This window comes from Hyaena hyaena, unplaced genomic scaffold (genome assembly GCF_003009895.1).
Source record: "Hyaena hyaena isolate Hyena2069 unplaced genomic scaffold, ASM300989v1 scaffold_450, whole genome shotgun sequence".
Taxonomy (NCBI): Eukaryota; Metazoa; Chordata; class Mammalia; order Carnivora; family Hyaenidae; genus Hyaena; species Hyaena hyaena.
In genome coordinates this window covers 331396-354695 of record NW_024081084.1, presented here as the reverse complement: position 1 = coordinate 354695, position 23300 = coordinate 331396, and the positions used below count along the sequence as shown (strand labels likewise).

The 23300-nt window shown below is 34.1% G+C and overlaps 1 protein-coding gene across 2 annotated transcripts in view; it reads right to left on the bottom strand.

Annotated features, from left to right (window-relative positions):
* The window catches only part of PSMD14 (proteasome 26S subunit, non-ATPase 14), a 101476-nt gene that overhangs the window by 36381 nt on the left and 41795 nt on the right, over nucleotides 1-23300 (bottom strand). The window contains exons 1-5 of one of the 2 annotated variants that reach the window (XM_039253450.1): nucleotides 10040-10196; nucleotides 7399-7470; nucleotides 7057-7176; nucleotides 4396-4466; nucleotides 3255-3405 (exon numbers count right to left, since the gene is read on the bottom strand). In XM_039253450.1, coding sequence (XP_039109381.1) covers nucleotides 3255-3405; nucleotides 4396-4466; nucleotides 7057-7176; nucleotides 7399-7470; nucleotides 10040-10075 — 450 coding nt within the window. In that variant the 5' untranslated portion in view covers nucleotides 10076-10196. Of the gene's footprint in view, nucleotides 1-3254; nucleotides 3406-4395; nucleotides 4467-7056; nucleotides 7177-7398; nucleotides 7471-10039; nucleotides 10197-23300 lie in introns of those variants that run through there. The other variant, XM_039253449.1, reaches the window with a different exon arrangement.

Here is a 23300-nt window from a genome sequence, read left to right as displayed (position 1 = left end):
ATAAACTAAAACAGAATCTTAACAACTATTTCACTGAGAAGTTTAGAGTGAGACTCACCAGTAATTTCTATAGTTTACTCTCCATTTAAATTATGCATGTTATTATTATTTTCCACCTGTATCATTTTTACACATTTACAGGATTACATAACATACAGAATACTGTGGATTCTTTATCACATAGTATATTTTATTCTTTATGTAGGTCTCAATGTTTGGCCCTAGGGATGTCGCAAAAGCTAAAGGAACGGATCTGTCTAAAAACAATTTATTTTAATTAACAGAACAAATACTCTGAGAAAAATCAATAAATAACAACTACTATAAATACCGTAAGGAACTAGTGAGAACTTAGACAAAATGTTTAGCCCCTTCCCCAGACTTATACTGAAGGAAGTGATACCTATTCATATAAGAAAGGGTGTGGTAATGACCTCTGGTACTCATTTTCCAATTCTGTGTTACTCTAATTATATAGCTCATAACTGTCTAATATTAAAGAGCCATTAAAACAGTTTGACCTCTGAAATTCTGTAGACCTGATTTGTATCCTTGTTCTTCTGCTTAATAATGATATGATTTTGGGGGCACTTGGGTGGTTCAGTTGGTTAAGCATCCAACTTCAGCTCAGGTCATGAATTCATGGTTCATGAGTTCAATCCCTGCATTGGGCTCTGTGCTGACAGCTCAGAGTCTGGAGCCTGTCTCTCTCTCTCTCTCTCTCTCTCTCTCTGCCCCCAACCCCCACTCATGTTCTATCTCTATGTCTCTCTTTCAAAAATAAACATTATAAAATAAAAATAACAAATAATGCTATGATTTTGGACAAAGTAATCTCTTTGACCCTAATTTATTTTTTACCTTTTCATTGATAAAATGGAGTAATAATAATGCCTCTATCTCCAGAATTACTAAAGAATACATGAGACAAGTTGAAATATTTATCACCATAATACTTGGCACACAGCAAGAATTCCATAAAGATGTATTCAAGTCACTATAAAAGGAAATCAAACATTATGAATTAATGAGATTACAAAGAACTAATGCTTACCTCATCACTCAGAAACAGGTAATACTGGGATTTAGAAAAATGAACATATAAAATATACAGGAAAGAGGTATTAAGTGAACAGAGACTCAATGTGAATAATTTATATATAGATTGTCATTTTAACTCTTGATCTAATCATTGTCTTACTAAATATTTTGACAGCTTTGATAAATCACATACAGAGAAGGGGAGAGGGAGAATCCTATGTTACTCTTCATTTTTTGTAAGTTTATATACTTAAGTTTGGCTTACAGTTTTGAGAAGTCTTGACACTAAAAGAGCCATAAATTATAATCAAACTCAGACGTCATACAGATGAAGTTACACTATTGAGAAAGAACTGGATGCTTATTTCAGGTCATATTAACTGTATGAATCTATGTTGGGTACAAGAAGTAATGTGAATTATCAATATATAAAACTAGACAATGGTACATATGATTTTATAAAGTCATTTTAGGTATATTATTTTGAAAAAATAACTACATTTACCATGACAACAGTCATGTCATACAAGTGTTTTAACAAAAGTCATTCTTTGATTAATCAGAAATAAACAATGCAAATTCCAATGTTATATAATACTTAAACTAGATTTAGAAACTAAAATTGCCATTTAAGATACTATAACCAAGACAGAACTCTAATTATACTTAAAATTAAACTTTAATTATCTTTTGTAAATATTGTGGTGGGGTACTTAACTGGATAATTGTTATATTTCTAAAATAATGATTATTACTTAAATGAGTTGTGAGCTATTAAAAAGGTATCTTATCAGAGAATTAAACTTAAGAGCTATCATACTGTACTTTAATTCATAAAGCTAACAATATTCAAGGATTTTTCAACTCCTTTTGTTTATGTTAGTTAAGTAACAATTTGGTTTTAAAAAAATCAGCTGAAATACAGGTATACAGAAGTGATCCACTCTGAATTATCCAGTATACCAGTTTCTATTATTATTGTTTTTGTGGCTAGTTTCCACCTCTGAAAAACTAAATCACATCTAATAGGATCATGATTTAGAGAAGACCTCAATTTTTATTCATCATAATGATATCATGTCAGAAAGTATTCATCTTCAAATTCGTAACAGATAAAAACTCCACGTTTAATAGCCATACTTAGTTTGTTTGAGCTGGTGAGCAGATATAAATGTAATCTGCAATACTAGCAAAACTCCAGGTCTGAGAGATAGCAAGCTAATATTTATTTTTAAGTGCTCTAAAAATTATTTGTAAAAGCTGCATAAAAAGGATTCCATAAATGTATTGTGATTTTATTTTAACAATTATTCTACACTACAATGGAAGTACATGCTCAAACAAGACACCTCAGCAGTATTTTAAAGCAGTAACCACCTAGCCAATTTCTGTATGTTCTGTAGTTTTTCTAATCCACTCTCCCTGTGGTTGAGCAAAATCGAATTGCCTCTCACATTTGCAGACAGCTCTGTGAAGGTGATAATAGAGCTGCTCCCTGCTGTCATGAGGCAGGAAATAGGAAAATGGCATATGGGGCTAGAAAGAAAGAAATAAAAAAAAGAAAGAAAGAGAGAACGAAGGGGAAAAAAAAAAAGAACTAAACAAGAACAAAAGATTTCAACAAAGAACAACTATAACCCAATATGCTTTGCAAGTTAATCTCTTTTCTGAATCATTTAGCATATTTAATCATTCATCTGTGTCCTCACTCCAAAAATGCGAATGGCTGATACCAAGTCTTGGGTCAAGTTTTCATTGTCTAAAACATTTGGAACATCCAACTCCAGAATATGTTCTGTATAATGTCTGCAAAACAGAGAGTCTTTAACTAGACATATAAAATGTTGTGCCAGTCCCAAATTCACCATTTCAAAATAAAGGAAGGTAGAACAATGTTTATTAAAATATTAATAAAATATGCAGAGCAGGCTTTTGGTGTGGTTTAACGTTCCTAAACCTATAAAATAAAATCAAATTTAAAAATAAACATTTGTGATTAGACAATGGCTGATTAATGTAGAAACAAATCTCCAAATAGTTATATTGCTAATAGTACCAAGACACATTTTTCGACTTGAACAGTTTTTTGTTTAACTACACAGTTGGATTTTTTTGTGTGTACAAATCCTGCTCTAAACAGAAGAAATTTTAATCTAATGTATCTGTAAACAGAATGTGGCAGTAGGTGCTAATAAAGATAGAATCTACTCTACCTTTCCTTTTACACTCTGAATGGGATCCACAACCACTGCCACAGCTCTCTCCGACAAGGCTTCAAAGCTCTGCTGAGTGTTGATATCCACACCAGAAAGCCAACAACCAAAGCCAGGGTGACTGTGATACCAACCAACAACCATCTCAGGCCTGAAACAAAGAGGGCATTCAGCAGTTCAGAACAGAACAAGTAATACACATCTATGCTATGAAAAGAAACAACACACTAACAGGGTATAAATTAAGAAGAGATGGAAAAAACACACAGGTGTGAAAAAGCACCATTAGAAACACTGAAATCATACACCATATTATCCAGAAAACATGGAAACGAATAAGCATGACAAAGGAGTGCTATCATTAAGAGATGCACATTAGCAGTGGTAGATAAGGCTTTCAGTTTTTCACCTTGTTACCACACTTTCTCTGAGCCAGTTTTTACCCTTTCAGCATTCAAGTAAATATCTACTCTTTAACTCCTTAGCTCTGGGAATAGGATTTTCCAGGCAGAGTACATTGTTAACAATGGACACCAGGATCCACTGTTGTGAAAGGATTAAATATCAATTAAACCAGCAGTAGAACTAGGAACTCAGTCAAAAACCAATTTGCACTCTTCTGCTCAGCTGCTGAGCCTTTTGCTAACATTAATTTTGAAGTTTCTTCCACAGTAGAAGAATTTGAGCAAGAGAATGACAACTATTGAGAGATTTAATCTGGGGGAAAACCTGAAAAATATCTGAATTCTACTTTCTCTGTCTTTAAAAATCATATGCCTAATATAATTAAATATTCAGAATCTTATTTAGTCACAACTCTCCAATATATGGAACATACAGGCTCTTTCAATTATAAATGACTAGGCAGTAACTCCATATGCTAAACAGGGAAGCTGCAGCCCAAGCTTACTATGTGATGGTTGAGAATTTTAACATTCTCAATTTTCTCATTGGCAAATTTCTGTGATTCTAGAAGAAAGAGATACTAGATAGGTGGTATACAGCACTGACAGTGATCATTTTACATTAACTACATGGCTTTTTTTTTCCAGGTATGATATTCATAAACATCCAGATTTTTGAAATACATTTCTAAAAATGTTTCCCATTATTCTTTTATAAAATCAGTTAAAATACTTACCTTCCTGTCTGCTTCAACATGTCTAACATTTTGGCTTGGAACACTGGATCAACTGCCTCCACACTGACACCCTGGTTTTAGATAGGAAGAAAAATAACTAGCTTTTAGAACTATGAATACCCAGAAATATTTTTTTACAATCTAAATCAACAAAAAACTACCCCAAAAAACCCTCTATGTATCTTATTTTGGGATAGCAAAATAATTTTATAGGCTTGGATACTCATAACTGATTCCCATTTACATGATTCAATTATCAGCCATACTTTAATAAGCCTCTAAAATTGCCATGTACCAAACTGCTAATAGCTAATGAGTTAAGTTTTTGGGATCCTTTAAGAGTTTATGGCCATGGCTACACACACACACACACACACACACAGACACACACACACACTCTCTCTCTCTCTCTCTCTCTCTCTCTCTCTCTACCAGAAATACCAAATGACTAAACCATCAATTTCTGGTTAGACCTAACTTGGCAAGCATACTTCCAAATGCCATTCTGATACCTGATAAGCATTATGTCCCTTCCATCTCATCCAAAGTTCTACAACTATTCAGCTATTATAATAACCTAAGGGCTTTTTGTTCCTCAACAACATAAATACTTTGAAGAAGGAAAACAGTTTATAAGTTTCCCAGGGTTGTTTTTGTTTGTTTTTTGGGGTGGGTTGGGAGGGGAGGAAGCTGAGTGAGTGCTTCAGCAAGAACTACTTGGTAGATTAAGTGCTTGGGAAGAAATATATACTTTTGAATATCATCTAAAATATAAAGCAATCACAAATAATTCTTCACTAGAGATGATGATCTATAACCAAGTCTTTTAAATGTTGCATTATCTTGCTAGTTCAAAAGATTTTAGAACATGGAAGAATTAAAGGCAATCATGTCACCTCTCCAGTGATAGATCACTGCCATTGTAACTCCTACAAGGCTTTCTTCTAACATCAGGAATTTAATTCTTATCTATTTCAATAAACCAGTTAACTATTAAGCACTTACTTCCCACCAAAACAAATGATATTTTGAATTCTAATTGAGAAAGCATCCTCAAGAACAGGGGTATGCAATCTGTTGCCTATAGGTGTTTGTTTTAACATTTTTAAAGGGGGTTTAAAAATAAAAACCAAAACACAAGAATAGGACAGAAACATGTTTTTATAGAAAGTCTGTTAATAACTCTTGGTCCAGAGGAAACCTTTCTAATCTACTACAGAGATTGAACACGAAGATCAAAGTCTTCTCTTTCAAACTGTCAAACATTTAGTAGGAAATGATATTAAGCTTAAGAACTCCTTATTACAATTGATAAAGACCACATATAACAGAATCACTAGTTAATTTTATTATGTTTTTTATATTCTGACATGAAAGGATAAATACACATGACAACAGCCTAAGACATAAATCTAAATCTTTAGTTAATACACAGTATATCTCCCTATATCCAAATGTACAAAATAAATACAAGGGATAGCCAGGTGAACAAAATCAGCAGATCGAAATTAGTTTACTTCAACAAGCTTGTCTATTTGGAGAAGAATTTGTGTATTTTTCTATATTTTGCATTATTTACAAACACACTACACTCCGTAGCAACTACTCTATTTAAAATGTTTATAGTACATATATTTTGCACTATTTAAAAATATAACTTGTTTTTCTCTATTATCTACTTTGTTGAAGTATACTTACAGTTAAGAGTCTCAAATAGAGCAAACAGCTGTACGACAACAATTTCTTTAATACAGTTATTTTACAAGTCTCAGTAAGAGAAATGTTGAATACTAGGGGGAAAATTCCATCAGAAAAATATACATGTTATATTTTTCTAGGCAAACAGATAAGAAGGATATGTGTATAGTTTTTTTATAAGAAAGGTAGAATAGTTACTGTTTTTTGGCCATTTTCTATAGATCTAAATCCACACCTATTTACACAAATCCAATGCATTAAATAAAATACCAAAATTCCAGAGAGATTTAAAACTGGGCACTCTGAGAAATTAAAATGAGATGTGTCCTGTAATTGTCAGGTTCTATTTTGCTTAAAGTTCCCTTTCCTTGACAATGCATTCTAGTAAGGTAAAGTAGATGACTTCCAAAATTTGTATGTAGTAAATGCTTCCTCCTTAAAGAAATTACCATGCCTGGGCAAGAGAACTAAAGTTTGCCATAGTTTTTTGGTTTCTTTAAATTTAACATTTTGAATAGGAAAACCTTAAAGTCATTTATCACCGTCTATAAAAAAAGGGAACATATTTCAAAACAATAGGAACAAAATGAGAGGACTAGATAATGTATGTGAATTAAAACTCTAAGATAGTCTCTAAAACCTTCTGAAGTGTTCAAATTAATACCCTACTATTTTAAGCAATTAACACAAATCCAGGATGCTATGCTAGTTAAAGCTGAAAGTATGAGTAAAGGGATTTAATGCTAGCATTCTTCAGTTTATGGACTTATAGGGAAATCATGATGCATTCAAAAGATGAATGATTTAATTCAATACATTCTAGAAATTTCTATCATTAATATTATGATGGATTTCTCCTATCAGGAAGAGAAAGTATAATACGATGAAAGTGATTTTGCATAGGAAAAGGAAAGAGAAAAGAAACACATTTACTTACAGCAGGCAACCATAAAAAGTACTCACTGTTCCTGACTGTGGCATAGCAAACACATCAATCACTCTGACGGTGTAATCATCAACAAATTCTCCAAGCATAAGACCCATAACTTCCATTGGAACTCCAGCACGACCATGCTTTAACATCTGTAAAGAGAACATAGGTAGATACGAAGCTTTAAAATCTTTGGTGCTTTTCATTTTTTTAACAACCTAATTTTGTTTCAGTGGAAATAAAACACTCTTATTACAGATGTACCTAGAACAACAGCTTCTGTTTGAGGATTAACGTAACAAATATTCCCAAATAAAAGACAGAGTGAAAGTAATAAAGCTCTCTAAAGCCAAGTAACTCTATTCAATACTTACTTTTAATAGTGCAAGGGAAGAAATATAGACTTGCTCTGCTGTGTCTACTGCAGGAGCATCTGTGGGTGGCCCCTAGAAAGAAGCACATCAATTATTATAAACACATAGTTTATGAATTTAAAATTAGTTACATGTTATATAAACTTAATAGTTTTTAAGAGTTTTCGGGAAATATGTCAAGTATCTTTTTATTCTCAAGTATCCTTTTATTTGGGTAAAACACAAATAATCAAAACAACTTTGCAAATATCAAACCTGCCAGCAAAATAAAACAAACTTAGTGCTCAGGCAAGTGTCCAATGGACAGACATAAAGCTTAAATCTTTCAGCAATGCTTATCTACCTCTGCTACAAAATGACTACAATGCACCAATTAGCCATGTTTCTTACCACAATCTGAGAATGATTTTCAGCTACAGACAGCACATACACTTACAGCTATGAGATCTCTACAGATACGTAGATATGGCTGGGGATACGGGACAGAAGATTTCTAATCCCTAGGTGAAAAGGCTGTGAAAAACATACTATGCATTCCACCTGATGAAGTTATTCCCCTCCCGGATACCACAAATTTAACACTAGTGCACCGGGTGTGAACAAACTGGTTGAAACTGGTATAGTTAACATGAAAATACTTTTAAATCCTGACTACTACCTTTAAAACAGATGTTACCATTAATCTCACTACAGGTTAAGGGACACATTATGTTCTCCCTAAGGACTGTGTCTTCTTCATCAAAAGCAACAAGCCTCTTTTGACTATAACATTCAGAGTCATCAGGTAATTTGTACAGGGTCATTACCCTCAAGATGACTACAATCTTACACATGTATTTCTGCACACAGAAACCTTTATTGTTTTTTAAAACTGGGCACTCTGAGAAATTAAAATGAGATGTGTCCTGTAATTGTCAGGTTCTATTTTGCTTAAAGTTCCCTTTCCTTGACAATAACTCTATTACAAATTATAAAACAAACATGTTAGCTATCCAAATTATAAATCAATATTCTATCTTGCTTTTATGAGTTTTCTAAAATTAAACAATTGCTCCACTCATTACATTTCAGACTTGTAGGTCTATGTATATTTTGTGCTTCTTGTCTATTTATACGCTAAATTCTGTGATTTTTAAATTTTTATCTTTTGGTTTTGTTTAAAACCTCATAATATTTGCTGGAAGCATAAAGTTCTATATATGTTTTCTCTAAATACAAAAATCACATACAAAAATTATTTAGTGCTTCCTTATGTAGAAAGGGGTAAGAAAAATCAAATGTCTCTAATTTTATTTATTATTAAGTATTTATTTGAGAGATAGAGAGAGCTCATGTGCATGAGTGTGCATTTGAGCAGGGAAAGGGCATAAAGAGAGAGACAGGGAAGGGGGAGGGGGGGGAAGGGAGAGAGACAGAGGGAGGGAGACAGAGAGGGAGAGGGAGAGGGAGAGGGGGAGAGGGGGAGAGGGGGAGGGAGAGAGAGAGAGAGAGAGAGAGAGAGAGAGAGAGAGAGAGAGAATCCCAAGCAGGCTCCATGCAGTCAGTGAGGAGCCACTCAGGGCTCAACTCACAAATCATGAGATCATGACCTGAGCTGAAATCAAGAGTCAGACACTTACTTAACCAATCGTTTTAATAATTAAATTATTAAAAATCCTATTTTTAATAATAAATGCCAGAAAATAAATTTAAAACTCAAAATTAATTCTTCATGTATTATCACCTAATGCAGCTTTACTGCTTGCCTTTCAAATACACAGGAGTCTCTTCCAGAATGAAAACTCTTAAGCTAAAGTACTGTCATGACAAAACATTTGTTGAGATAATCATATAAGACATGGTAATTTTGTTGATATGATTTATTCATCTAACTAAGAAAGTAAAATATGTTTACGAAAAATGTTGAGAACAGTAGTAAGTTAACAGTGATGAGAAGTCTTGGGAAAGTATTCATAGAAACTGTATTCATAGAAATTATTTTCTGAATCCAGAGCAACTTAAAAATTTCATATGGAGAAAAATTTTAAACTGGCATCTAGGCTACAGTTATTGATATAGCCTTTTTTTTTTTTAATGTTTGTTTATTTATTTAATGTGGGAGAGACAGAATGTGAGCAGGGGAAAGGCAGAGAGAGGAGCGAGAGAAAATCACAAGCAAGCTCCACGCTGTCAGCTGTCAGCCCTGAGGTGGATGTGGGGCTCAATCCCACAAACCATGAGATCATGACCCGAGCCAAAATCAAGAGTCAGGCAGTCAGGAACTTAACTGACAGAGCCACCCAAGCACCAATTTTTTTTTTTTTTTTTTAATATAGGCCTCCTTAACTTACAAAAAAATACTTAAGAAAAAAATGAACAGGGAAATAAAACATCTCACCATCACCAAAATGTATTGTTGACAAAGTCTGGGAACTACCCCTGCCATCAATTAAAAAAAAAAACTTTAATTTGTTCAACTGTATATATAACCAGTACATAGCAAAGATCCTGGCACATAGTTAAAACTTAGCAAGTATTGGTTGAAAAAATGAATAAATAAATAAACTGAGGTACTGCAAGCCAATGTAGCAGAAATGAAAAATACTCACTAATTACTCTGAAAGAAAACAAGCCATGAGCAAGTAAATATAAAGATCATTACCTCCTCTTTCACTATTTTCTTCTGGTTCAGAAACATACTGACAGAAAACCATGCAGCTTTTCCTCTACTGGATGGGTGTTATTCTTCAGGAGAGCAGTCAGTGATTATTTCCTGTTGCTCCTCTCACTCCACTACTATTCTGTTTCTTGATCTAGTCAGTGACTACATTTCTCAGAAAAAAACTTGGCAACAAGCAGAAAAGAGTTTGTGGTAGTAAACTGCCTTTTTTTTTTTTTTTTTAAGTAATCTCTACATCCAACAAAGATCTTGAACTCACCACCCTGAGATCAAGAGTCAATATCAAGAGTCATGTGTCTTCCTACTGAGTGAGCCAGGCACCCCTGAACTGCATTCTTAGAAAAAGGAAAAAATAAGGAAGAGTAACCCATGGATATACTGTTGATGGTGGACAGCTGTTAAGGATCTCTGGCAGCTGTGAATATCTGAGGTTATCATTTTCCCACATCTGATCTATCCAGAAGAGCATACAACCAGGCAAAGCAGAATAAAACTCCATTCAATACCCTGGAGACTGAGCTAAGAGATTTGTATAAGGACCTGTATGAGAGTAGATCAAAGATGACCCAAGGGAAGGAAATGTGGACAATATACCTACACTGTCTTTTAGTAAACACTCCTGAGGAACAGCATCCTCACTATTTAAAGAGGGGAAAGATATCTAAAAATAGGACTCATAAAATAAATTTTAGTTTTAAAAATAATTTTTTTTATGTTTTTATTTTATTTTGAGAGACAGAGAGCAAGCAGGGGAGGAGCAGAGAGAGAGGGAGACACAGAATCTGAAGAAGGCTCCAGGCTCTGAGCTGTCAGCACAGAGCCCGACGCAGGGCTCGAACCCACAAACTGTGAGATCATGACCTGAGCTGAAGTCGAAACCTCAACTGTCTGAACCACCCAGGTGCCCCTCATAAACAAAATTTTAGAAAATTATTTGGCATCAGTAGAATACAAGAAGCTTTCCTAACTCTGAAATAGAAAGTTCAAGGGCAGACCAAGACAAAAAGGTGAAAAATAATTAAGAACTAAAATCACACCAGAAGAAACAAGGGTAAAAATAAACATGACAAATTTAACTCACTGATACAGGACAGAAAGAAGATGGCTCAGAATGTAAAGTAAAAAGTAAGAGATGAAAACTATTAGAAATATAATGATACCAGGACAAAGGAGCTATAGGCTAAGAAATATGGTTGTTCCTAAGAAGAAAACAAAAACCAGAAAGGATCAGTAAGTAATGATAAAGCTGAAAAACTTTACTGAATGAAAAAAAAATTTCAACTTTTGGATCACTAAATGTCAGCCAATAATCAGCAAAGAAAGTATACCTTGAAAAATTTTAGGTAAATCTTAGTTACAAAGATAAAGCCAAATATCTAAAAACATGAAAGTAGAAAAACTAACCTGACAAAAAAAAGCAACTCAGGTTAACTTTGGATATTTCTCTGCAACATTAAGTAGCAGAAAACAATGAAAGTTCCCAAGTTTTAAGAGAAAACTCTGTGAGTCAGAAATTTTATATTTAAAAAATGTCTGAAAGGCCCACAGATCTGTTACTAAATACACGAGTCAGAAAACATAATTCCATGTATCCTCCTTCAAAGAATTTCTTGAATAAATCATCCACTTGAGCTCTCACAAATCAAAAATAAAACCTTAAAAATGGAAAAGCCATTACGTTAAAAAAATCTGTTAATATTACTGAAAGTAGTTAAAAATACATATAGACCTAAAACAAACAAACAAACAACAGGGTCCCAAGCCACAAATATTGTCCAAGTAACTATATAGGACAGTGGAAAGAAATGAAGTGTACAAAATTCTCTATTTTCTATTTCACATATAGGAGAGGGGGTAAAAAAAAGAAATCTATTTAAGTGTTGACTCTGACTACTATAGAAATATAGATTAAAAGGTCTTCTGAACAACTTTAAAATAACCACAATAAACATTACAATTGAAAGTACCCCTTACAAAATCACTGGAGGTAAAAAAGCAAACACAACACTGACAATAAAACAAAACAAAACAGTATAGGGAACCAAAAAGGGAACAAAATAAAAACTGCAGATATATAAGGTTAAGATCAAATATACTGGTTATGAAAAACTATAAATTAAGTCCGTAGTCAAAAGCCTCTCAGTAACATTTAAAATGGACATCCATGGATATACTACTTACAAATAAAAATTAGAACAAAACAAAGATTTGTCAGTGAGTGACATCTATATTTCTTTCTGTAAACACAGCCATAATGGCCACTATGTTTTACTCAGCTTACCTTTGTCCAGCGATGCATTACAGTAATAGATTTCCCAGTATTAAATCACCTTTCTACTCCTGGGATAAACTGTTGATATGATTTACTTCTTGTTTTTGTTTCTGTTTTGTTTTTAGAGTTTTTGTTTCCCTTTTATAAGTGAGACTGGTTGGGCATTTTCTTTCTTTTCTTTTTTTAAGTTTATTTCTTTATTTTGAGAGAGAGAGTGCATGCGAGCAGGGGAGGGGCAGAGAAAGAGGGAGAGAGAATCCCAAGCAGGTTCTACTGACAGTGTGGAGCCAAATGTGGGGCTCATTCCCACAAACTGTGTGACCATGACCTGAGCTGAACTCAAGAGGTGGAATCTTAACTGACTGAGCCACCCATGATCCCTGGGCATTTTCGTTTTTCTGTTAGATTCGTCAGCTATTGATATCATTATGCTAGATTTATAAAATAATTGTGAAATTTTATACTTTCCTATTTTCTGTGTTCTAGTAATACTAATAGAGTTGACCCTTGAACATAGCAGTTAAGGCTACTGACCCTCCATGCAGTCAAAAATCCACATATAACTTTATGACTCTCTCAAAACTTAATATCCCACTATTGACCAAAAACCTTACTGATAACATAAACAATCAATTAACCCATATTTTGTATGTTATACGGACTATATACTTTACTCTTATAATAAAGACAGAGAAAAGGTTATTAAAATCCTAAGAGAAAATACATTTATACTACTGTACTGTATTTATTGGGAAAAAAATCTGTGTATGTAAGTGGACCAGTGTAGTTCAAACCCATGTTGTTCAAGGATTAATTGTCTATCCTAAGTTGTCTATGTCTTAAAAATTTGGAAGAGTTCACTATTTTAAATATTTGGCTCTAAAGCTGATTTTGAAGCTGATTGTTGTTAGCTTTTTCAGTGGTATTAATAAATTTAGGTTATCTATGTCTTGATACTATTATATTGCTCCAGTTAGATTACAAAATTATTGCCACAGAATTAAACATACTGTATTTTAATTTTTAATTGTTTAACACTGAAAACATTTTTTTAAGTTTATTTTGAGAGAAAGCAGGGATGGGGAAGAGAGAGAGAGAGAGAGAGAGTGAAGGAGAAAGAGAGAAAGAGAGAGAGAGAGAGAGAGAATCCCAAGCAGGCTCTTCACTAGCATCACGCAGCTTGACACAGGGCTTGAACCCATGAATCATGAGATCATGACCTGAACCAAAACCAAGAGTCAGACAATTAACACCAACTGAGCCACCCAGGTGTCCCAATACTGAAAACATTTAAAACTAAATTTCTTTCTTCACATCACATTACATCACCATCCAGATAGATTATTTACATTTAAAAAAATCAAATTATAAAACTTGGCTGAAAATACTACTGAAGGGAATTTCCTAATTCATTCAATGAGGTCAGCATTACCCTGATACCAAAGCCAAAGATACTACGAGAAAACTACAAAGGCACCTGGGTGGGTTAGTCAGTTGAGCATCAGGCTCTTGATTTCAGCTCAGGTCATGATCTCATGATTTGTGGGATGGAGTCATGCATCGGGGTCTGCACGGACAGCCTGGAGCCTGCTTGGAATTCTCCCACCACCCCAGCCTCTTTCCCACTCCCTCGTTCACACTCTCTCTTAAAACAAATAAACTTTACAAAGGAAACAATCAATAAAACTAATAGGCAACTGACAGAATGGGAAAAGATAGTTGCAAATGACATATCAGATAAAGGGCTAGTATCCAAAATCTATAAGGAACTCACCAAACGCCACACCCAAAAAACAAACAATCCAGTGAAGAAATGAGCAGAAGACATGAACAGACACTTCTCCAAAGAGGACATCCAGATGGAACAGACACATGAAACGATGCTCAGCATCCCTCATCATCAGGGAAATGCAGATCAAAACTACACTGAGATACCATCTCACGCCAGCCAGAACAGCTAAAATGACCAAATCAGGAGACTACAGATGCTGGCAAAGATGTGGAGAAACAGGCACCCTCTTACACTGTTGGTGGGAATGTAAACTGTTGCAGGCCCTCTGGAAAACAGTGTGCAAGTTCCTCAAAAAATTAACAATAGAATTCCCTTATTACCCAGCAACAGCACTGCTAGAAATTTACCCAAGGGATACAGGAGTGCTGATGCAATAGGGGCACATGTACCCTGATGTTCACAGCAGCACTCTCAACAACAGCCAAATTATGGTAAGTGCCTAAATGTCCATCAACTGACAAATGGATCAAGAAGATGTGGTTTATCTATACAACGGAATACTACATGGCAATGAGAAAGAATGAAATCTGGCCATTTGTAGCAACATGGATAGAACCTAAGGGTGTTATGCTGAGTGAAGTAAGTCAGGCAGAGGACAGATACCATATGTTTGCACGTATAGGAGGATTAGGAGGAACTTAATGGACGACCTAGGGGAGAAGGGGAAAAACAGTTGGGGAGAGGGAGGGAGGCAAACCATGAGAGACTCTTGAATACTGAGAATAAACTGAGGGCTGATGGGGGTGGGAAAGAGGGGAAGGGGGGTGATGGGCATGGAGGAGGGTACTTGTTGGGATGAGCATTGGGTGTTATATGGAAACCAACTTGACAATAAACTATGAATGGAAAAAAAAGAACACAGATGCCATTTAAAGGATCACTCAATGTTCATATAATCTATGATAAATTGCCAATAGGTTGCCTTGTTATTTTAATTCAAAGCAAATTAGAAAAGGGTGTTTTTTTTTCTTCCTTTGTAGGGGGCAATATGCTATTTAAAAAGAAAAACTGTGACCTACAAAATTCTACATTTATTATCTGGTTTATATTAACTATACCCCAAATACACATGCGTGCACACTACACACACACGAACCATTTATTTCATTAGTAAGAATAAGAAATGGAAGTTGACATTATCGTCTTCCCCCATATATATACATATATACCTTGTATATTTACATATATAAATATAGCTTGATATTTAGCTTGTATATACACATATATATACATATACATTCTATAGCATTGAGCATTCTAGCACTGAGACAATTGCTAGCCAATTTTAGTCAATTGCTTGTGAATATTTTAAACCTTACCTAGGAATGACTGATTCTGAGATACTGTTAATATATATTATGTATATATTATATATATATGAAATCTACGTATTCTAGCTTGCCATAAAAGATGTGAGTTAAACATTATTCATGATAGCCAAAATATGAAAATAACCTATATACCTGTTGATGGATGAATGTATGAAGACAATGTGGTATAAATATACAATGGAATATCATTCACCCTTAAAAAAGGAAATCCTGTCATTTGCAAATAACATGGATGAAGCTGAAGGACATTAAGCTAAGGGAAATAAGCTAGACACGGAATGACAAATACTTTATGACTTCTATTTAAGAAAAACTATTTAAGAAAAAAAAAAACAGAAAGTACACCTGCACATGTCTCTTAAAAAAAAAAAAACATTAAAACAAAACAAAAAACCTGCAGACCAATATCTCTTACAAACACTGGTGCAAAACTCCTCTACAAAATACTAGCAAACAAATCTCAGCAGTATACATAAACGATTATTCTACACAAGTCCAAGTGGAATTTATTCTTGCAATGTGAGGATTGTTCAACATATGAAAACTGACCAATGCAACATACCACATGAACAAAATAAAGGGGAACCCTCAATTATTTCAATTGATAAAGAAAAAGCATCAAAGTCAACACCATTTCATAATAAAAACACTGAACAAACTAGAAATAGAAGGAAACTACCTCAACATGACAAAAGCCATATCTGAAAGCCCACAGTGAATAGAATACTCCAAGGTAAATGACAAAAAGTGTTTCCTTTAAGTCAGAAACAAGACAAGGATGTCTATTTTCACCACTTCTATTCAACGTGGCACCGCAAGTTCTAGCCAAATAAATAAGGTAAGAAAAAGAAATAAAAGGCATCCAAACTGGAAAGGAAGAAGTAAAATTGTCTGGAGATAATATGCTCTTACATGTAGAAAATGCTAAAGATTATACACATGCTTGCGCGCACACACAAGAAAAACTATTAGAACTAATAAATGAATTCATAAAATAGCAAGCTACAGAGTCAACACACAAAAATCAGTTGCATTTTTATCATGAACAATGAACAATCTGAAAAAGAATTTACAACAGCAGGATGCCTGGCTCAGTCAACAGAGCATGGGACTCTTGATCTCAGGGTAGTGAATTCAAGCCCCACATTGGGTGTGGAGCCTATTTTTAATGAAATGAAATGAAGAGAAAAATAAAGAAAGGAAGGAAGACAGAAAGACAAAGACAGAAAGACAAAAATAAAGAACTTCTAAAAGCAATTCCATCTACAGTAACATCAAAGAGAATAAAATACTTAGGAATTAACCAAGGAGGTGAAAGAGTTGTATGAAGGAAACTATAAAACACTGTTGTAAGAAATTAAAGAACATAAGTAAGTAACATGAAATGGGAAACACAGCCCATAATCTGAAGACTTAATATTAAAATGTCAAAACTATCGGGGCGCCTGGGTGGCTTAGTCGGTTAAGCGTCCGACTTTCGCCTAGGTCATGATCTCGCGGTTCGTGGGTTGGCGCCCCGCATCGGGCTTTGTGCTAACTGCCAGCTCAGAGCCTGGAGCCTGCTTCAGAGTCTGTGTCTCCCTCTCTCTCTGACCCGCCCCTGCTCGCGCTGTCTCTCTCTCTCCTAGAAATAAATAAAACATTAAAAAAAAAAATTTTAAAAAATGTCAAAACTATCCAAAGCAATCTACAGATTCAATATAATCTCCATCAAAATTCCAACGACTTTTGCAGAAATAGAAAACCAATCCTAAAATTCATATGGAATCTCAAGGGATGCTAACTAGCCAGGACAATCTTGAAAAAGAATAAAACCTTCCGAAGGACTCAAACTTCCTTATTTGGAAACTTACTGCAAAGCTACAGTAATCAAAAGTGTGGTACTAGCCTAAAAAATAGACATACAGACGAATGAAGAGCAGAGAGAGCCCAGAAATAAACCCTTGCATATATGGTCAAATAATTTCTAACAAGGGTGGTCAAATAATTTCTAACAAGGGTGCTAAGGCAATTCAATGGGAAAGGAGAGTCTTTTCAAAAAATGGTGCTAGGAAAACGGAACATCTATCTTCAAATGAATGAAACTGGAACCTTACCTCACACCTTAAAAATTTTAACTCAAACTGGATCAAGGACCTAAACATAGGATCTAAACAATAAGAAAACAAAGTACAAAAGCTTCATAATGTTGATTTGGTAATAATTTCTTGGCTATGACACCAAAGGCACAGATAACAAAAGAAAAAACAGATAAATGGACTTTATGAAAAAATAAAAATATATGTGCATTAAAAGATACTATCAACAGTGTAAAAAGACAACCTACAGAATGGGAGAAAATATTTGCAGATTAGTATCTAGATTATATGAGAACTCTAAAATTCATCCACAAAAAACCCTAATTAAAAAGTGGGCCAAGAACTTGAACAGACATTTATCCAAAGAAAATAATGAATGGCCAATAAGCACATGAAAAGATGCTCAACATGACTGATCATAAGGGAAATGCAAATCAAAACTATAATGAGATACCATCTTATACCCATTAGGATGGCTATTATAAAAAACAACACCAACCAACCAGAAACAACATGGATGTAGAGAAATTAGAACCCTTGTGCACTGCTGACAGGAATGTAAAATGGTAAAGCCACTGTGGAAAAGTTATGACAGTTCCTCAAATAATTAAAAATATAGAATATTTTAAGACCTAACGATTCTACTTCTGGATATACACCCCAAAAAATTGAAAGCAGGCTCTCAAGGAAATATTTGTATATCAATGCTCACAGCAACATTATTTACAATAGCTAAAATGTGAAAACAACCCAAGTATCCATCAAGAGATTAAAAGATAAGAAAAATGGGAGCACTGTTGCTTAAGCATCCCACTCTGCATTTCGGCTCAGGTCACGATCTCATGGTCATGGGATTGAGCCCCGTGTCGGGCTCCACCCTGACTGAGGAGGATGCTTGGGATTCTCTCTTCCCCACACCTCTCTCGCTGCCCCTCCCCTGCCCTCACACTCTTTCAAATAAATAAATATTAAAAAAATAAATAAAAGATAAGCAAAATGTGGTATATATACATACTATAGAATATTATTCGGCCTTAAAAAGGCAGGAAAGTGCAATATACTAAAACATGGATGAACTGAACATCATGCAAAGGGAAATAATCCAACCACCAAAAAAAAAAAAAAAAAACTGTGTAATTCACTTATATGATGAGGTACTTAAGAGTAGTAAAATCAAAGACAGAAACTATAATGGTGATTGCCAGAGGCCAGGGGAGGGTGTGTGTGTGAAGAGTTTGTATATATATATACACACACACAGGAGGAGAGTGTGTGTGTATTTATATTTATATATATGAATATCTGATCTGAATGAAGAAACACATTCTAATCTGTACATATAAAATATAAAACAGACAACATAATCTAAAATTTCTGAATATTAAAAAGTTAAAAAGAAAAACTCTGAGAAAACAGTTGCCTCATTTATGACAAAAAGTCAATACAGAAATTAACAAAATACTAAAAATGTAATGGAAACATGGGCAAAGAATATAAAGCAAATAATTACATAAATACATGCTAAAATAAACATGAAAATGTTCAACCTCACTAGTTGACCTTATTTAATTAAGAAATGCCAATTAACACATTAAGACGTTGTTGTTGTTTTCTATCAGAGTTTTACAATGCCCAGTTTTGGAGAGGGTATTATAAAAGAAATATTCTGAGCACTGTTGGTGAGAATGTGAACTGGTATAATCCATCAGAAAAACAACTGAGCAATGTATATCAAGAGCTTTACAACTGCACAACTTTTTGACCCTACTTTTGCACTCCTAGACATTATTTAAGTAAATAAGCAGAGATGTTTGCATGAACCAGAATGTTCACGATGCCTCTTTTAATAATGCAAATAAATCTAGGAAGAAAATAACAACCAATAATTAAAGAATACTGTTGAATATTCCTTTCTCTGAAAGACAAATGCCATACAATTTCACTCACATGTGGAATTTAGGAAACAAAACAAATAAAGAAAAAAGAGACAGAAAGATATTTTGTTTTTTAATCTTTTTTTTTTTTTTTTAAGTAAAGTTTATTTTGAGAAAAAGAATCCCAAGCAGGCTCCGTGCTGTCAGTGCAAAGCCCAACAGTGGGGCTCAATCCCATGAACCATGCAATCATGACCTGAGCTGAAATCAGGACTTGGATGCTTGACCAACTAAGCCATCCAGGGCTCTCCCCTTTTTTCAGAAAGTTTATTTACTTTGAGAGAGAGAGAGGAGGCTCTTAAATACAGAGAACAAACTGGTGATTGCCAGAGGGGAGGTGAGTTGGAGGGATGGGTGAAATAAGGGGATGAACCGTACAATAACTTTTTTTTTAAATTTATTTTTATTTAGAGAGAGAGAAAGAGAGAGAGACAGACAGACAGACAGAGAGATGGAGAGCAATCAGAGGAGGGGCAGAAAGAAAGGGAGACAGAATTCCAAGCAGGCTCCACGCTTGTCAGCACAGAGCCCGATGCGGGGCTCACACTCAGGAACTATGAGATAATGACTGGAGCCAAAACCAGAAGTCAGATGCTTGACAGAGTAACTCAGTCACCCCCAAGACTACACTTATCTAGATGACCACAGGGAAATGTAAAGAATTGCTGAATCATACTGTACACCTGAAACTAATAACACAGTACTTTAATTAACTTGAATAAATTTTTTTTAAAAAAGAAAAGTTCCCTATGCTGAGATCTCAAAATACTTCAGGTGCTAGATGGCTATACCCTAGGCAAAGATATCAAGGTAGAGCTCTATTTCAAATAACTTAAGAAAAAAAAATATGAGTCAGAGAATTCAAGAAGGGAAATGTACAGAGTAGGAGTGATCAGGATAATGAAGTAGTAATGACAATCCTAGAACTGTGAGGCACTATCCAGCAAACGCAGACATGATGGTTTTTATCCCTTATCCACCAAAGATTTCCATGTCCCTTTAACCAGCCCTGTCCTCACATCTTATATATGCAATCCCGAGACTTTAATGAGAAACAAAGGATTTCACAAGTAGAAATTGATATAAATTGCTTTCAGTTAGACTTAAGGTAACTATTCTTAGGCTCTGTTTATATCCAACTAAAAGGGACATGTGGTGATCACAAATAACAACAAATTATCCATGTTCCATTTGTAGGATGATGAAAAAAATCTGAATAAATGCACAGAACTGGCAATCATCTTTTACTTTCTGAGAACTTACTATGTTTAAGAAACCAAGCTAAATGCTGGGCAAACCAAAGTGAAAAACTATACAATGATTAAAGCAAATGAAAACCTGGACCCAAATATTTTTTGAATTTTTAAACTTGGCTATCATTACTATAAAAAATAATAGAGAAAATGTTTTCTTTCTGGTGCTTATTCAAACAGCACAGCTCTAAAATTATCAGCTTATACAGTGTGTGAACTATTCAAGTTCTCTGCTGACCTTATAATGATTCTACTACCACAGTAAACAAGTACAGAAGGTCTTTTTTTGGAGATTGAACATGATGTAACTTAAATTTCAAGGTTCTTTAAAAACAACTATTAGAATAACTAAAGCACTGATATTATTAAAATAAAAACCTAAAGAAAACTGGTCTGTATGTCACACAATGCCACTGCAAAACAGAAACACATGTATCATTGATAACAGATAAGTAAAATAAGAAACATCTATGGGGCGCCTGGCTGGCTCAGTGGGTGGTAGAGAATGTGACTCTTGATCTCAGGGTCCTGAGTTCAAGCCCCCTATTGGGGGTAGAGTTTACTTAAAAACAAGCAAAAAAGAAATAAACCTAAATGTTCTGCAACTTTAAAATCTGCTAAAATTTAATGTTACAATTTAAAAACTAAAATATGATTTAGTTACATACTGCTGTAACTAAAATATTTGCCTATACCCCTAGGATAAATAAGAAATTGAAATACAGTAGTTAAATTTGCTATATAACTAACTCGTCAATATTCAATTCTCCAGTCAACTTTAAAATCACTTACATAAGTCTGACTCTTCAAAACTAAGTTTATTTTAAAAAGAGAGAAAAATATATACCTTTAAACTAGGAGTATAAAATCAGGCACCTAATAGAACTGCAAAGAAAACAGGTGAGCCATAGGCACAAGCAGTTGCCCTTACATATTACCATGAAAATCTACATGACCAGGGTTGTAATACCTAATATGGACTCCACAAAGGCATTAAACTTACCTCTGTCCAATAAGTCTTCATCTGCCACATTTAGTAAAACAACAATTAACTTCCAGATACACAATTTTAAATGTGGTTAACTTGAATGAGATGTGGTTCCCCACACCCCACCCCCATTTAGAAGGTTAAAATCTGATCCAGCATAAAAAGCTGTGACTTTTACTTGGGCAGCCCTTGTTGACTAAGTGTTAAAAAAAAGGCACTTGCCATTATAACAGGATAAAACTAACGCCTCAAAGTGTTACCGACTCAGGCCTTTTAACAAATTTGTTAACACTATTAGTTATATTACTCCACCTTTCTCTTAGTGTGAACTGGTATCAATTATTTAGCCAATTTTATTATGTTATTAAAATACCTGCTGATTAAACATGAACCAAAGTGTCACTTAAAGAAATGTAAAATACATAGTATCACTGAACAGCAATGTTCTAAAACTATCTAAAAATATAAAGTTATCTTGGGAAATGACATAAAACATTTCGTTAAAAAGTTGTTCTAAAATTAAAATATTACACAGGCTTCACTTTTATAATGGTTGTTTAAAGGTGTATATTTGTTCCTGCATCATAGAATTATTTTTAAAAGTGGGTTAAAATGTGTATTTTCCAAAAAAGAGAAAATAAATTTTATTAACATATAAAGGTGACTACATTTCAAAAACAAAAGAAAACCTAATCATATACTGAATAGTTGAAAGAAAACATTTTTTAATGTATAGTATCCAATGTAACTCAAAATTAACAAGTTCTGTCAAAAATTTTTAAAAATTTGATGAATGACCTTCAGTTTCTGCAATTGAAACAGCCTTAAAAAAAAAAAAAAAACACCAGGTGACCACAAAAGAGGCGAATTCAAACATCTACAAATAACTACTATGGTATTGTTTATCTCCTATCCAGCAAGGTAAGAAACAACCTTTTAATACTTTAATTTTGTGAGTATTAAACAACTAGTGTGAAAAACAAGCTGCATGTAAACTATTTCTACTGCCTGAGCTTCAATGACTAGCTGAGGCAACCTGTTATAGGAGGTGTTAATTGGCAATAGGAGTACAAGTCAGAAGCATGTTCCCCATCGTCCTAACCCAGCAAGGCTAGGTCATTAAAGTGGAAATGAATTCTTTCATGTCGACTTAACCCCTTCAATGCATGATTTCAGCTGTTTTCTCTCAATTAATTTAAAAACTTGTTACTTTTTAGAGTTAAAAAAAAAAAAACATTTCCCCCAAAAAGGTCCTTTGGCTAACAGTTCCAATGACTATATTATTCAGAAGAGAAGAATAGAATAAGTTAATTGCAATGTAAAATTGCAACTCTCCCTTCTGAAAAACATATAAACTAGTTATATTTGCTTGTTTTAACACTGTAAAGAAGATACAGTGTTTAGAAACAGCTTGGAAACATTTAATCATGTAAGATTTTGATTTACATTTCCATTTAAGGATCCAACTGTCCTATGGTGATGACTTAATCACCTTACCCTTAGGATAGGGTAATATTAATTTTTTCAACCCTATAAGGTCCATACAAAAATCCTCAATTTAAATATGTTTTGAAATATATATGAGTTAAACACCT